General features: G+C 40.2%; 1 protein-coding gene across 2 annotated transcripts in view; it reads right to left on the bottom strand.

Moving 5' to 3' along the window:
* The window catches only part of LOC120538053 (SLAM family member 5-like), a 40,821-nt gene extending 28,793 nt beyond the window's left edge, over positions 1-12,028 (bottom strand). For both annotated transcript variants that reach the window (XM_039767456.1, XM_039767457.1), the window contains exon 1: positions 11,935-12,028. In XM_039767456.1, the coding sequence (XP_039623390.1) occupies positions 11,935-11,989 (55 nt within the window). In that variant the 5' untranslated portion in view covers positions 11,990-12,028. The remainder of the gene's footprint in view (positions 1-11,934) is intronic.
* Positions 12,029-15,777: the final 3,749 nt, after the last annotated feature.

The raw sequence follows: 15,777 nt of genomic DNA, 5'->3' as shown, positions 1-15,777 counted from the left end.
TGCGCCGCCGGTATTCTAACCTTGTAATTTACGGACTCATACGCTCCTCAATAATGGCGGGCCCTGCCATTTAGCTAAGAATTTGTGTGGATCCGAGGGAACCAGTACCAAAACACGATCGCCAGGTTTGAACTCACGGAGCTTGCTGCCTATCGTAAAGACGCTTCTGAGTTTCCTGTTCTCGTTGTTGGTGTTCCACAGCAATAGAGGAAAGCATAGAAATTCTGTCTTGCAACGAAATTAGTCGATCTGCAAAGCTTGGACCTTAGCTGCTCTCTCGTTTCCCTATCCATTCCTCACGTACCACATCCAGGATGCCTCGCGGCCGCCTGCCGAATAACAACTCGAAGGGACTCAAGCCAGTGGACGCCTGTGGTGATTCTCGCACGCGTACAAAACAAACGGTAGGACAGTGTTCCATGTTGTGGGATCATTATGAGCAACTCGCCTGATCATCTGTTTCAATGTTTTGTTAAATCGCCGGTTAAACCATTCGTTTGAGGATGGTAAACAGTAGTACTCAATTTCTTAATAGCAAAGCTGTCACACAATTGTTTCATCACGCGAGAAGTGAAAGGTGTGCCCTGATCAGTTAAGATTTCTCTAGGGATACCAATACGAGTAAAAGTTTCACATAGTGCTTTGGCTACAGCCGAAGAGTTGGCCTTTTCAGCGCAATCATTTCTGGATATCGTGTCGCATAATCAACCAACACCAGCAAATATTGGTACCCATCCTTAGTCTTAGGTAATGGTCCCACAATATCTAATCCCACACGCTGAAAGGGAACTTCCAATATGGGCATAGGACAAAGGGGAGCCGAGGAGGCTTATAAGCAGAGACGATCTGGCAGTCTGGACATGAAGTACAAAATCGTTCAACATCTTTTCCCATATTAAGCCAATAAAATCGTTTTGATAACCGGTCTCTAGTTTTGTCGGCACCGAGGTGCCCCCCCAAGATGTGTGAATGTGCCAGATGCAAAACAGTTTCCCTATGTGCTTCAGGTACCACCAGTTGTTCAATAAATTCCCCCTCCAAATGATCTGAGATCACTCTGAAAAGGCAACCGTCCTTTTCTATAAAGTGTGGGGTTTTCACACCCCCGGAATTACGCTCTTGGTAATAAGAGTCATTAGCAGGGCGAGCCTGTTTAAATGCATATTCTAATGAGCTATCAGTATGCTGCAAACGCACAAAATCTGATTGTTCGTTAACGCTCGGTTTGTGTTCGTGGGCGTTTGCAATCTGGGAAGATGTAGAAGGACCAGCCCATTCTGGAAGATTGTCGGGGGTGACCTCCTCCGTCTCGCTGGAGAGATCGGGTTCAATATCTAAGTTGGGCTCTAGATTTTCCCGGCCGCTACCAGTTCTTCGTCTTGGTTTCTTCTTCTCCCCCCCACTAAGTTCATTAGTGGACTGGACTACTGGTCCCTTACATTTATTAATCAGTTTCGGAAAAAGGGCATTTCTCCGTCCTATGAGTAATGGCCAAGGGCACGAGTCAAACGGCAGACCAAACCTTAAAGTGGCGCCCTATAAGTTAAAGGAAGAAGTAAAGTCTGATAATCTTTAACATCACCATGTACACAGCGTATTTTTACAGTCTCACAGTCTCTAAGGCATTGTTCATTAAGACAGTCTCGTCTCACAATACAAAGGTCACTTCCGAATCTAACAATGCTGAGATTTCTCTGTCCCCAATTTCACCGGGATCAACAAGCCATCTTTTCCATCCGGATATGTAATAGTTGAGCAACAAATCTCGGCCAGTCCAATCTCCATTGAATGAGCTGGAGACAAGCGACATTCTCTTGCCAAATGGCCGAGCTGATCACATCGGAAACATCTACGGTCGGCTCCGCTTCGAAATATCCTCTGACGCCCACGCCGACGTGCTCTGTGTCCACGGTCTGTCGACCGCTGTTGCCGCTGTCTCCCCAGAAACAGGCGTCCCATCTATGACTGGATTTCCCGGGGTCCTACCTGACCCCATTAGATTTTCAGGTCCTGCAGCTTGTCGATCGAAGCGGCGAGAATGTCCTGGATGTTCGTTCACAGGTTGCGGCAGCACGAAATCCACCGCTCTTTCTCCAAGTGGACTGTGAACCCTCTAATCGTCTGGACATAATCGTTAATGATTTAATATCATGGCGTAGAAATTCATCTCGAAGAACTTCAGGTATGCCGGCCAGTATATTCACGACAACTGTTTCCATCACGTCTCCTTCAAACCAACAGTGCACTTTATGTATCAAATCTTGAATTTGCGCACGGATTGGGTCATCCATGTTTAGTTTCCAGTCTTTAAGTGCATAGGTTTTAGATCTCTGAAATAAGTCGTCGGCGGCATCCATCTGTGCAACCACTCCTGGTACCACTTGTCACCCTTGGGTCACAGATTTGCACAGAGACACAGAAGGTCGTAGAAAAAAAGAAGGATTTTTATTCAGACACCGCAAACACATGAGCTTAAACATGCTCCATGACAAGTCAGATATACAGTTCCGCTAGGAGCAGAGAGAGATAAAAGCAAACAATCAATTCCAAACTGACAGGCGCTGCAAGGCTTATAAGTCGGCGGAATACCGCGCAAGGCTTGTATTACGCGTTATAGTGCAAGGATAAGGAGCAATGTGTAGTCAGTGTTTCAGGGTTTGTGGTTTTCCCAGGGGCGTCTGTCTCTATTTGGGGTGCGATCAGCCCTCCAGCTCACAACCTTAATAAAATGGGAATGGTTGGTGATATTAACTTCCTGTTTGTGGCACATTAGTATATGTGAGGGGGAAAACTTTTCAAGATGAGTGGTGACCATGGTGGCCATTTTGAAGTCGGCCATTTTGGATCCAACTTTTGTTTTTTCAATAGGAAGAGGGTCATGTGACACATCAAACTTATTGGGAATTTCACAAGAAAAGCAATGGTGTGCTTGGTTTTAACGTAATGTAGGACGACATCTGTTGGAGTGACAGAGACATAGCAAATAGACAGGCACACAGATTGACAGACTTTATTAAGATGTATTACTAACTTATCTGATCATAATATATTCACACTTTTGAATATTTTGTATGATTTAAAGCCAAATTAAAATAATTCACTTCCAGTATTTAGATGTTTGCATAATATGTGCACAGAAACATAAAAATATACATTTTATTTTTATGTACTAATGTATGACAAATATAGTTTTATTTAAACCATGAAGCATTTGAAAATGAGTTTGGCTGTCATGGTTTACAAACAAAATCCGAAATAAATGAGAGTGTCCTAGCGAGGCCGTACCTAGTGCTGCTGCTGCTGCCTCCAACATTTGGGTTTGCATTACAGGTGTACGCACTGTGTGGAGTTGGCATCTTCTTCTCATGTCATCCTGAGTGTGATGGCAGTGCCCGTCATCCAGTCAATCCATTAGATGACCCTAACCCGTCTAGGGTGCCTTGACCCATCAATTGACCCCCCTTGACTTGCGCTTTGACACTAATTGGCCCTTTGATTACATTTAGTTTTGGCACAATTAAAGCACAGCTTGGATTCAAAATGTAATACACGCAGAGCCGCTGCTAGGCAAAATGCAAAACGTCTGCTTTACTTTTAGTTATGTCACCCATGGACGTGAATTAAAAAATCCAATGCGCTTCTGTGTAGTGTTTTAAACTGACATGAAAATCACGTGCCACAGCGAAAAGTGATCAGCGATTTAGACAATCTGTTTTTACTTACAACATGATAAAACCGTGCCAAATAAATGGCCTGCTTTCATATTCCATTTCAACTCAGTTAACACATTGGATTGCATTTTATTTTTGCCACAAATGATCTTCCATACCAAAGAAAAGTATTGGAGGATCAGAAACATCACATAATGCCAGCATTCATTTTCTGACTCTGGAGTTGATGAGTGCATTTTGTCAGAGGACAGGAACAAAATCAGGCTGGAATGTCACTCCAATGAAGGTCACACTTGTTGTCACTTATAAAGGGACAATGTTACAGTGGTGTGAAAAACTATTTGCCCCCTTCCTGATTTCATATTCTTTTGCATGTTTGTCACACAAAATGTTTCTTATCATCAAACACATTTAACCATTAGTCAAATATAACACAAGTAAACCCAAAATGCAGTTTTTAAATGATGGTTTTTATTATTTAGGGAGAAAAAAATCCAAACCTACATGGCCCTGTGTGAAAAAGTAATTGCCCCCTGAACCTAATAACTGGTTGGGCCACCCTTAGCAGCAATAACTGCAATCAAGCGTTTGCAATAACTTGCAATGAGTCTTTTACAGCGCTCTAGAGGAATTTTGGCCCACTCATCTTTGCAGAATTGTTGTAATTCAGCTTTATTTGAGGGTTTTCTAGCATGAACTGCCTTTTTAAGGTCATGCCATAGCATCTCAATTGGATTCAGGTCAGGACTTTGACTAGGCCACTCCGAAGTCTTCATTTTGTATTTCTTCAGCCATTCAGAGGTGGATTTGCTGGTGTGTTTTGGGTCATTGTCCTGTTGCAGCACCCAAGATCGCTTCAGCTTGAGTTGACGAACAGATGGCTGGACATTCTCCTTCAGGAGTTTTCGGTAGACAGTAGAATTCATCGTTCCATCTATCACAGCAAGCCTTCCAGGTCCTGAAGCAGCAAAACAACCCCAGACCATCACACTACCACCACCATATTTTACTGTTGGTATGATGTTCTTTTTCTGAAATGCTGTGTTCCTTTTACGCCAGATGTAACGGGACATTTGCCTTCCAAAAAGTTCAACTTTTGCATTCATTTTCTGACTCTGGAGTTGATGAGTGCATTTTGTCAGAGGACAGGAACAAAATCAGGCTGGAATGTCACTCCAATGAAGGTCACACTTGTTGTCACTTATAAAGGGACAATGTTACAGTGGTGTGAAAAACTATTTGCCCCCTTCCTGATTTCTTATTCTTTTGCATGTTTGTCACACAAAAAGTTTCTGATCATCAAACACATTTAACCATTAGTCAAATATAACACAAGTAAACCCAAAATGCAGTTTTTAAATGATGGTTTTTATTATTTAGGGAGAAAAAAAATCCAAACCTACATGGCCCTGTGTGAAAAAGTAATTGCCCCCTTGTTAAAAATAACCTAACTGTGGTGTATCACACCTGAGTTCAATTTCCGTAGCCACCCTCAGGCCTGATTACTGCCACACCTGTTTCAATCAAGAAATCACTTCAATAGGAGCTGCCTGACACAGAGAAGTAGACCAAAAGCACCTCAAAAACTAGACATCATGCCAAGATGCAAAGAAATTCAGGAAAAATGAGAACAGAAGTAATTGAGATCTATCAGTCTGGTAAAGGTTATAAAGCCATTTCTAAAGCTTTGGGACTCCAGCGAACCACAGTGAGAGCCATTATCCACAAATGGCAAAAACATGGAACAGTGGTGAACCTTCCCAGGAGTGGCCGGCCGACCAAAATTACCTCAAGAGCGCAGAGACGACTCATCCAAGAGGTCACAAAAGACCCCAGGACAACGTCTAAAGAACTGCAGGCCTCACTTGCCTCAATTAAGGTCAGTGTTCACGACTCCACCATAAGAAAGAGACTGGGCAAAAACGGCCTGCATGGCAGATTTCAAGACGCAAACCACTGTTAAGCAAAAAGAACATTAGGGCTCGTCTCAATTTTGCTAAGAAACATCTCAATGATTGCCAAGAATTTTGGGAAAATACCTTGTGGACTGATGAGACAAAAGTTGAACTTTTTGAAAGGCAAATGTCCCATTACATCTGGTGTAAAAGGAACACATCATTTCAGAAAAAGAACATCATACCAACAGTAAAATATGGTGGTGGTAGTGTGATGGTCTGGGGTTGTTTTGCTGCTTCAGGACCTGGAAGGCTTGCTGTGATAGATGGAACGATGAATTCTACTGTCTACCTAAAACTCCTGAAGGAGAATGTCCGGCCATCTGTTCGTCAACTCAAGCTGAAGCGATCTTGGGTGCTGCAACAGGACAATGACCCAAAACACACCAGCAAATCCACCTCTGAATGGCTGAAGAAAAACAAAATGAAGACTTCGGAGTGGCCTAGTCAAAGTCCTGACCTGAATCCAATTGAGATGCTATGGCATGACCTTAAAAAGGCGCTTCATGCTAGAAAACCCTCAAATAAAGCTGAATTACAACAATTCTGCAAAGATGAGTGGGCCAAAATTCCTCCAGAGCGCTGTAAAAGACTCATTGCAAGTTATTGCAAACGCTTGATTGCAGTTATTGCTGCTAAGGGTGGCCCAACCAGTTATTAGGTTCAGGGGGCAATTACTTTTTCACACAGGGCCATGTAGGTTTGGATTTTTTTTTCTCCCTAAATAATAAAAACCATCATTTAAAAACTGCATTTTGTGTTTACTTGTGTTATATTTGACTAATGGTTAAATGTGTTTGATGATCAGAAGCATTTTGTGTGACAAACATGCAAAAGAATAAGAAATCAGGAAGGGGGCAAATAGTTTTTCACACCACTGTAAGTCTCATGGATGGCTCTAGAGATGAGGCAGAACACTGGAGTACCAGAGAACACAAATGCTGGGACGCTAGGTACACAGTGACTGGTGTCAAGACTTGAATTTAGGTCACTGAAGATGTGAAGAAAAAAAAACACAAACCAATGGACCAGTTATTAAAAAAATAATAATAAGTCTGACGTCACAGGCTGTGTGAGCACCAAATAAGGTGCACTGCAGTAAGCCACATCCTCAAACTGAAAAGCAGCTCTTGGTACTTTCAGCCACATCCCCTCACTGAGTGCTCGATATAATAAAAAGAGTTTGTCGGGGGGGAATACAGAATGTGTCAACATTATTATTGAGTCGACTTGAACACTAGCAAGATTACATGTGAATACATTAAAATAACACAACACAAACCACTTAATCCAGTTCAGGGGACAGGAGGTTCACAGCCTACCCAGAATGCACTGAGAGCAAAGAAGAATTCAGCACTGGATGGGGTGCCAATCCATCAAAGGGCTCACCTGCACACAGCCATAGTTTAGAATTGCTGATGGTCCTAATGTACGCATCTTCAGAGAATTTGTAAGAACCGCAAGAGAGAAACTCCTCCATAGGAATCCATCCATTCATCCATAGGAATAAAAAATCCTAAAAGGGGACCTCCTTCATATCTTTTTGGTTTCCCCAAGTTAACAATGAGATCAGAAAGAAATTAAATGGAGACATTGCCTTTTGTCTCCTGCTTCTCAGATGCTTCTCCTGACTACCCTGCTATTCTCACTCTTGACTTTCAGTGGAGATCTCAGTAAAGTCACAAAAGGGTTCTCACATCTTCCAAGTAGCCTCTTGACATTTTTTGTTTGCAACGTGAAAGTATTTGCATTGTGTGATCAGTCATATCTGGTGAAATGCATGAACAGCAGTAATAAAACACTTGACTAGGATTACGAAGCTGTCGTCCTTGCTTCTGAATAATCCTATGCGTTGCTCTAATTTTTATTGCTGTTCACCAGTTAGGTCCGACTCATTCTATTAAAAAAGGCAGGTGGTGTGGCACAGTGGTTATGGTTTCAGACTACAAACCCTGAAGTTTGAAGCCCTTTTTGTATGTTGATGTTCTTGAAGAGGAGACTTATGATTTATTTCTTCACGATTAGACCACTATACCTCATTATACAATGGAATTACCCAGCAGTCCCTTTCTCTGCCATAACTGCTCCAAAATGCTGCAAATGTGTAAGCGTGATCGTACTTCTCCTCTTTTAGTCTCCTTCATTGGTTTCCGATCCATTCCGTGGTTGATTTTAAGGTGCTATTATTTGCTTTTAAGTGCCTAATCAGGTTAGCACTTTCCTATCTCTCCGACCTTTTTCAATGCTCCTGAGTAATAGTATTTATTTGTCTAATTTAAACTGCTGTTCACCAATTATATCAATTCATTCTGGAACAAAGTCTGGCATAGTAATATAGGATTTGGACTTCAAACCCTGAGGATGTGAATTCAAATCCCACTACTGACATCAATGTGTGACCACAAGCAAGTGACTCAATCTGCCTGAGTTCTAATTGGAAAAACAAAAGAAATGGAACTGATTGTATCTCAGATGTTGTAAGACACCTTGGATAAAGGCGTCAGTCTAATAATAAGTAAAAAATGGGAAGTTTTGAAAGAGATCTCACAAAATGTAACATGCTTTTCAAACTAATTGTGACTCCTTTTAGCTCAGTTGTATTTCATGTCTCCATTTTGTCCAAAGCTGTTTCTCCTAAGGAATTCTAGGAGAGATATCTGTGACAAAGTCGATTCTTAAGTGACACATACATGAGAATCTCTTTTTAAGTCTAATGAGCCATCAAAGATCAACCTTTGAGCTGTAAAATTTCCTATTGGCATGAAGATATTAGAAGACCATGCAAAGTCCACACAATGTCTGTGCATGGCAACGCCTGGAATGCTGGCTGTGTAAGACTGTTGTACTAGAAAATCTGACACCAGTTTATACAGAAGCAGGCAACAATAAAAACTGACAGTAGCCGCGGTGAGTCAGCATTCCTAGAAGATTTGTTTCTAGTAGGATTGACTACTGCAATCCAGTGTTCACTGGATGCTCAAACAGTTCTTTATACAGCTTCCAGTAAATGCAAAATGTTACTGTAAGAATAATTACAAGAACTAGAAAACATGAACACGTAACTCCAGTTCTTAAATCCTTACTCTGGCTCCCGGTTAAGTTTAGGGCAGATTTTAAAGACTATAAAGCCTTAAATGGCCAAAGTGTGGCTAATTTATCTGAATTTATCATTACTTACAAACCTGAGCGGACATTAAGATTTCAAGATGCCAGTCTGGTTATGAATCCAAGGATTGATAAAATAACAGTGGGAGGTCGAGCTTTTAGTTACAGAGCCCCTAAACTGTGGAGTGGTCTGCCTGCTACTATAAGAGATGGCGCCCTAACCCAGATAAGAATTATATGGAGTTTATATCCAAGCAAATTGACAAACATATCCTTAGAGATCTCTGCAGTAATCCTCTGAGAAACTCTGAAGGCTTTCTTAAGAGGACAGATTATTTCATATCTGTTCCACAAAAATAAATCGGAAACCAAGAAGGTGTCAGAGCTAATAAGTGTAATTGCCAGAACAGATCAAGAACATGCTAGCTGTCTAAATGAGGCACTTCATAGGAAAAGACAGGCTCTGCATTTAGAACTCAACTTCTTGAAAACAAAAGAAACAGAACAACTCATTTTTAAATCATCATTGCTATGAACACAGAGAGAAAGCTAACAAGATCTTAGCTCAACAAATCCACAAGCAGGAAGTTTGCAATGCAATCCCAACAATTACCAACACAGATGGAGACAAAATCTTTGACCATAAAAATATAATGCACACATTTAGAGACTACTATAAGGCCTTATATTCTACTCAGATTTAAGGAGACAAGACACAACCTGAGGCGTTTTTGGATGTATTACAGATACCACAACTAGATAATCTCAGTGCAGAAGAACTGGACAAACCTCTGGCACTCTCAGAATTACTGGATGCTATTAACTCAACCCAGAGCGGGAAAGCAAGAGGCCCTGATGGCTACCCTGCTGAATTTTATAAAAAAAAATCTCAATTAAGTTAGCTCCCCTTTTATTAGAAACATTTACAGAATCTAGAAACAATAAAATTCTACCTCAAACTTTTCGCCAAGCATTAATTACCGTTTCCTAAGCAAAATAAGGACATATTACAATGTGCATCATGCAAACCAATTTCACTTCTGAATAACAATGTTAAGATGCTCTCCAAAGTCCTAGCTAGAAGGATTGAGCAAGTACTTCCTTTGGTAATATCACAAGACCAAACTGGACTTATTAAAGGTAGACACTTAGCTTCCAATCTTCAATGCCAGTTTAATGCAATATATTCACCCACAAAGTCTAATACCCTGAAGATATTACATTGGCTGGCCCAGCACTGACTCAGCTGTTGAATGGCCAATAGGGGGAGGCAGCTTGATGGCCGAGGTCTCTAGGACTCTAAACAAATCCAAATCGTATTTGTGATATCATCTACTGTTGAATTCTGCTCTGTACTTGTAATATTTCTGTTGCACTGTTATATTGTATTGAGGATGACTTGTATTCTGTTCTGTGTTTTGTGTTGTATTTACCCCCTTTTTTTGTAGCACCCACTGCACGCCTAACCTACCTGGAAAGGGGTCTCTCTTGAACTGCCTTTCCCAAGGTTTCTTCCATTGTTTTCCATACAAGTGTTTTTTTTTGGGGGCGGCATTTTTCCTTGTCTTCTTAGAGAGTCAAGGCTTGTGGGGGCTGTCAAAAGGAAGGGCCTGTTAAAGCCTATTGTGTGATTTTGGGCTATATAAAAATAAATTGTATTGTATTGTATCATAACTTTGGAATTCTAAGGTGCACATGTTCATAGGGTCATTCTCCTTTTCTGTCCTGATTAAATTAACTTTAGGGCAAGGTTGGATTTTTCTGGGCCTCAGAACCATAAGATTTGTCCCTTAGTGAAAAACAATTTTTCTAAGGTTGTCCGATCAGCCAGGGTGTCACTAAGCAACATGTAGTTTTATTTATAAATCAATCCATCTAACATCTGCACCACCTCCACAGAGCTAATGTCCATCCAAGTGCTGAATATCTTCCTACAAACAATAGGAAGGCTTTCTTCACACAGAGAACCACAGACACATGTAGTGTGGTGGACAGGAGGACTTTATAGACTATTAAAACTTGACTTGATATTATTGTGGACGAATAACCTGTTCTTGTCTAGATTTTCCTAACGTTCGAATGAACACAAATCTGAAATATTGTGCCAGACGTAATTAAGTGGCAACCACAAGGGTCAGAATAAATATTTGTGGAGCTGCATGTTAGAGTGTGTAAAAAAAAAAATCATGTAGTCAAAGTGTAAAATCTTCAGAGCCTAAATCAGGGTTCAGAAACTTTACCAGAAGTAAAAAAAAAAACTAAAAGGATCTAGAGTAATAACTCCCAGCTTTTTAGAACAGATCCACAATCTTGGATTTTCCATAGAATTCAACTGTGGCTTTTTGATCATCAGCGCATGATAACACGCAGCACAACTTCTTGGTGCCCCCAAAATGACGGCGCTCATAATAAAAAGCAAAATGACATTACGGAAAACAACACAAAAAATAAACACAAGAAGTTGAACAAAATGAACTCTGCTTTGGGTTAATGATATAAAGGAAATTCAAACAGATCTGGATAGTCATAATTTTATAAAAATCACAGAGCACACAATTGCTTAATTCCTTATGAGTGCCAATCGCACTTCTTCAAATGTGGACATTTTAGTCAGCAGTTAACCTAAAAAAAATATGAATAGCAAGAAAACTCGAGTAGCTGAGGAAACGCATGCAGAACGTTACGCAAACAGAGAAATGTTTCAGGATTTGAGCCGAGTCCTCTGGAGTTTTAAGACAGATGTGAAGACATCGTGTTGCTACGTCTGTTTTGAAAAAATTGACTTTTTTTAACCTTCTCTTTACAACTGAATGCCCTTTTCCATTCTTCTCTGCTAGCCCACTTGAAAAGAAATCACCATTTCCTCATTGTTCATAAGACAAGAAGTTCCTCATGTATGTGAAAAACTGAAAACTATACGGCTTTGCACTTTAACAGTCATTTATAACATGCAAGGAGCCAACAGCACCCTCAGAACATCAGCGTTTCTTCTTTTGAAGAATATCGTGCCTTTGATGGTAACAAGCAAACATTCTACATTTGCAAAATACGCAGCAGGCTTAACAAGTGCTATTACATGCTTCATGTTCATGGACAACTGGGTACAAATGTAATTGAATTGTGCTCTCTCTAAATCTGTGGCACCTATGGAGTTAAATGTTACATTTTATTCTAAATTAAGCAATAAAAAAAGTTTTGCTTACCACGCTTCCATGCCATGAAACAGAAGAACACCGTGCACCAGTGATAAAACTGCATAGTTCTGGACACTTTCAAAATATGAGCTGTGATCTGGTGAATTTCAGTGAAGACTGATGGTCACTTTAGCCCATCCTACCAAAACACTGCCTCTGCTGGCTGCCTGGAGCAGTGCGAGTGTTCTGAGGAGCATTACTGCTACAATTGAACCAGTTTAGGGACACAGGGCTCTCTACAATGAGTGTCTTTACATCTTTAAATTTTTATCAGGTTGTGTACATATACCTAATAATAATAATAACAACAAAACCAGCAACAACAACCACAACAATAATAATAACAACAAAACCAGCAATAACAATAATAATAATAATAACAAAACCAGCAACAAAAACAACAATAATTATAATAATAATAATGTTCTCCGATATTTCACGCCATGTTTGAGATGTCTCTGGATTTACAGCAGATTCCCAGACTCTGGACACAGGCAAATGTTATTCCATTATCAAAAACTACAAACCTCAAAGCATTAAATGATTTCAGTGCATTGGCCTCCATTTCTCGTCATCGTGAAATCCTTTGAGACGTTCATTAAAAGCAACAACAACTAAACAAAATCCAGGATTTCTCTGAACTCCTTACCCATTTGCATGCACAGAAAAGACACACAAGAAGGACACCACATCAATCGTTCAGAATTTACTGTATGAACACTTGGAACAACCGAAAAACCACACAACAGTGCTGTTTATTGACTTCTCGTCTGCTTTTAATACAATCCAGCAGCACATTTCAGTTGATAAACTTATTGATCAGTTTTGTTGGAAACCTAACTTGGTGGGATGGATTCTGAACTTTTTAGCTAACACAATGCAAAGTGCGAGTGTTAATGGCTGGTTATATGATGGCCTTAATTCAGGTATTGGATCACCTCAAAGTCGCTGTCTGCCTGCTCTTCTCTTTATCTTATATACAAATTACTGCAGGAGTTCAAATCGTGAAATCTGCAGATGACTCGGTCATTTTGAATCTGTAAGACAGAAAGACAGCTTGGAACCTGTTGTGGGTGTTTGCTCAATGGTCTGATTGTTCCTTTTCACAGCTCTTGTAGGTTTCTGGATGAACTATTTAGAAAAATATGAGATTGCTGCTGATTTGTTACTTGGACTGCCAAAAAAACAATTAAGGGAAATATATTTATCTATCATATAAAAAGCATCTAGTATGGACGAATATTTCGGACAAAATTAAATAAATGCACAAATAAATAAAAGTTCTATGAAATGTGAACATAAATAAATAAATGTGTCACGAAATATGTTTTTCGTTGCTTATTTATTTATTTCATTTTGTCCGTAACATTCCTGCAAACCGTCATGAAATACGGCTTGAAATAAAACTGTCACTTTCACTCGTCAAACTTGAGAGGGTGGGCTCTAACACGCCCTCTAGTTACTGATTGGTGAATCGAGAGCACAAGAATTAATTCGAAAAATGCTTACTACTGCCGATGAAATGGATTCTGCCGAAGATATTTCGTATTTCAGAGACAGAATTGAAGATTTATTTAATTTAAAATTTAATTTATTTATTTAATTTTGTCCGAAATATTCCTCCATAATCTAGCATCTATCAAGAAGCCAATCTATCTATCTATCTATCTATTATAAAGTGCCATTCATATCTATCTATCTATCTATCTATCTATCTATCTATCTATCTATCTATCTATCTATCTATTATAAAGTGCCATTCATATCTATCTATCTATCTATCTATCTATCTATCTGGATAGATAGGAACCGGAAGTGATGTAGCGGTGGATGTGACGTCATCTTCGTGTCACCGGAAGTGTCATCATTGGTCGGGGTCGGAAGAGATGTTATCAAGAAAGAGTTGCCATTCAGACTGCCATCTTGGAACCCGGAAGTAAGGTAAGTGTGTCAATTCACTTCTTTTTGTCTGAAGAAACGGAGAGAGGCATTAGTACCACAGATTAACCCTTAGTCTCACGATATTGCATTCACCTCCGGCTCGTTGACTGCCTCCTACTCACATGTGTGTGACAATAGATAGATAGATAGATAGATAGATAGATAGATGAAAGGTACTATATAATAGATAGATAGATAGATAGATAGATAGATAGATAGATAATACTAACAAATAAAAGCTGTGGCACACTGGCTAGTGCCACCAGCCGCGAACGTCATGATGTCTGCTTTTTATCACAGCCCATTCTTAATGAAGTCTGCATGTTCTCTCTGTATCCATGTTGTCCTTTTCTTTGTTATTTCTTTCTACATCAAAGAGACTTGCATGTTGGGTTTAAGGATGTCCCAATATCAGTGTGTGCATGTGTGTGTGTGTGTGTGCGTGTGTGTGTGTGTCCTGTAATGGACTGGCACCCTACCCAGAGGTTGGTTCTTGCTTGCACGCCAATCAGGGAGCCCTAAAACCACAGATTTTACATCTCAAAGCTTATCACTATTTTTGCAGCACATTACAACTGAAAATAATTTTACATTTGAATAAACTGCATGGACGTCTCATCTGCATTAGGTGCATCTTGGGCTCTCGTGATTAGCAACCTGACCGCAGTCTGCAGATATCAAGGAGAGCGACACACAGCTCTCACCACATCGCATTCTAACACATCTAAGCATGAAGGCCTCATTTTTGCACTGGCGCCGACCAACTGGCAGAGCTGGATGACTTCCCTTGGGCGCTTTTATCTAATTGAACGCACTAAAAATGAAGTCTCTGCTAATCTTTTTATAACCAACCTCTAAAGTTGACATGAAACTTGCCACTTACGTCTACTGAGATGAAAACTCTCCCATTGTTCTTCAGGAGTTTCCCTCATTGATGACATTTGAAAATTCCTATTGAACCCTTTCCTGCTAACTTTAAATTTCTAAATGTATTAACTCCTATGTAGAGGACGACAATATCAAGTTGGTGGGGAAGAAAGCAGGAGTCTTCCATGTCTTATTCTTGCTTTAATGATGTTGTAAAAAGGAAGAGACTCGACACACGTAAAAAGGTTTGGGGCAGCCATCTGTATAATATTCCTAGCTGCAAAGGTTTGTTTTATCATTCAACAGAGTAGTTGATTGTAGAGAGTCTAAGAAAGAACTGATGAAGGTTGGAAAAGATGGCGGTTTTAAATGGTCAGACAGGAAGTGATGTATGTTAACTGGAAGTGATGTAGGTTGACCCTGAAGTGGTGTTTCTCTGACATCAGCCTGGGAGCTGGGACCAGAAGTGACATTCTTCTGGGCGCCGGAACTGGAAGCGACGTTCTTCTGGAAGTGACGTTCTTGATTCAGATAGGTTTTCCCGCGGCTGGTCTGTAGATATAGCAGGAGAAGGTTTAATGCACCCCGGCCTCCCCTGGCCTGGCGCCTGAATTACCTTTACTTGGTCCACACAACGTCCCCTTATTCGCACGTGTGTGACAATGTTAATCATGATGGTCAAGCTGCCAGGGAGAGGCCAGGGCTCTGGGTTGCAGGAACATAAGCCAACAAGTAGGGGAAGCTCAAGTGTTATAATTTGGGAAACATTACTGATTTTTGGTATTAAATTTTTTTTTTTCTAAAGCACAAATAGGTTTTGGACAATCGCAATTAGAACTTCAAGAATTGTACAGAAAAGAACAAAAAGAAAAGTCGAGAAAAAATTGTAAAGAACCAGACACACTGCTGGAATAAAGGTTTCCAAATTAAACCTTCTGAAAGGTGGTACTTGCTTTCAAAATTTAAAACAAATAGAAAGTTTTATACTGATGATAATAGCATATTTAATAGGCCAAATTCAATGTTGTTGATATAAGTAACGAT

The sequence above is a fragment of the Polypterus senegalus genome, chromosome 10, assembly GCF_016835505.1.
Source record: "Polypterus senegalus isolate Bchr_013 chromosome 10, ASM1683550v1, whole genome shotgun sequence".
NCBI classification, from domain to species: Eukaryota; Metazoa; Chordata; class Cladistia; order Polypteriformes; family Polypteridae; genus Polypterus; species Polypterus senegalus.
Note: the sequence above shows the minus strand (reverse complement) of the source record. Positions and strands in the feature narration are given on the sequence as shown.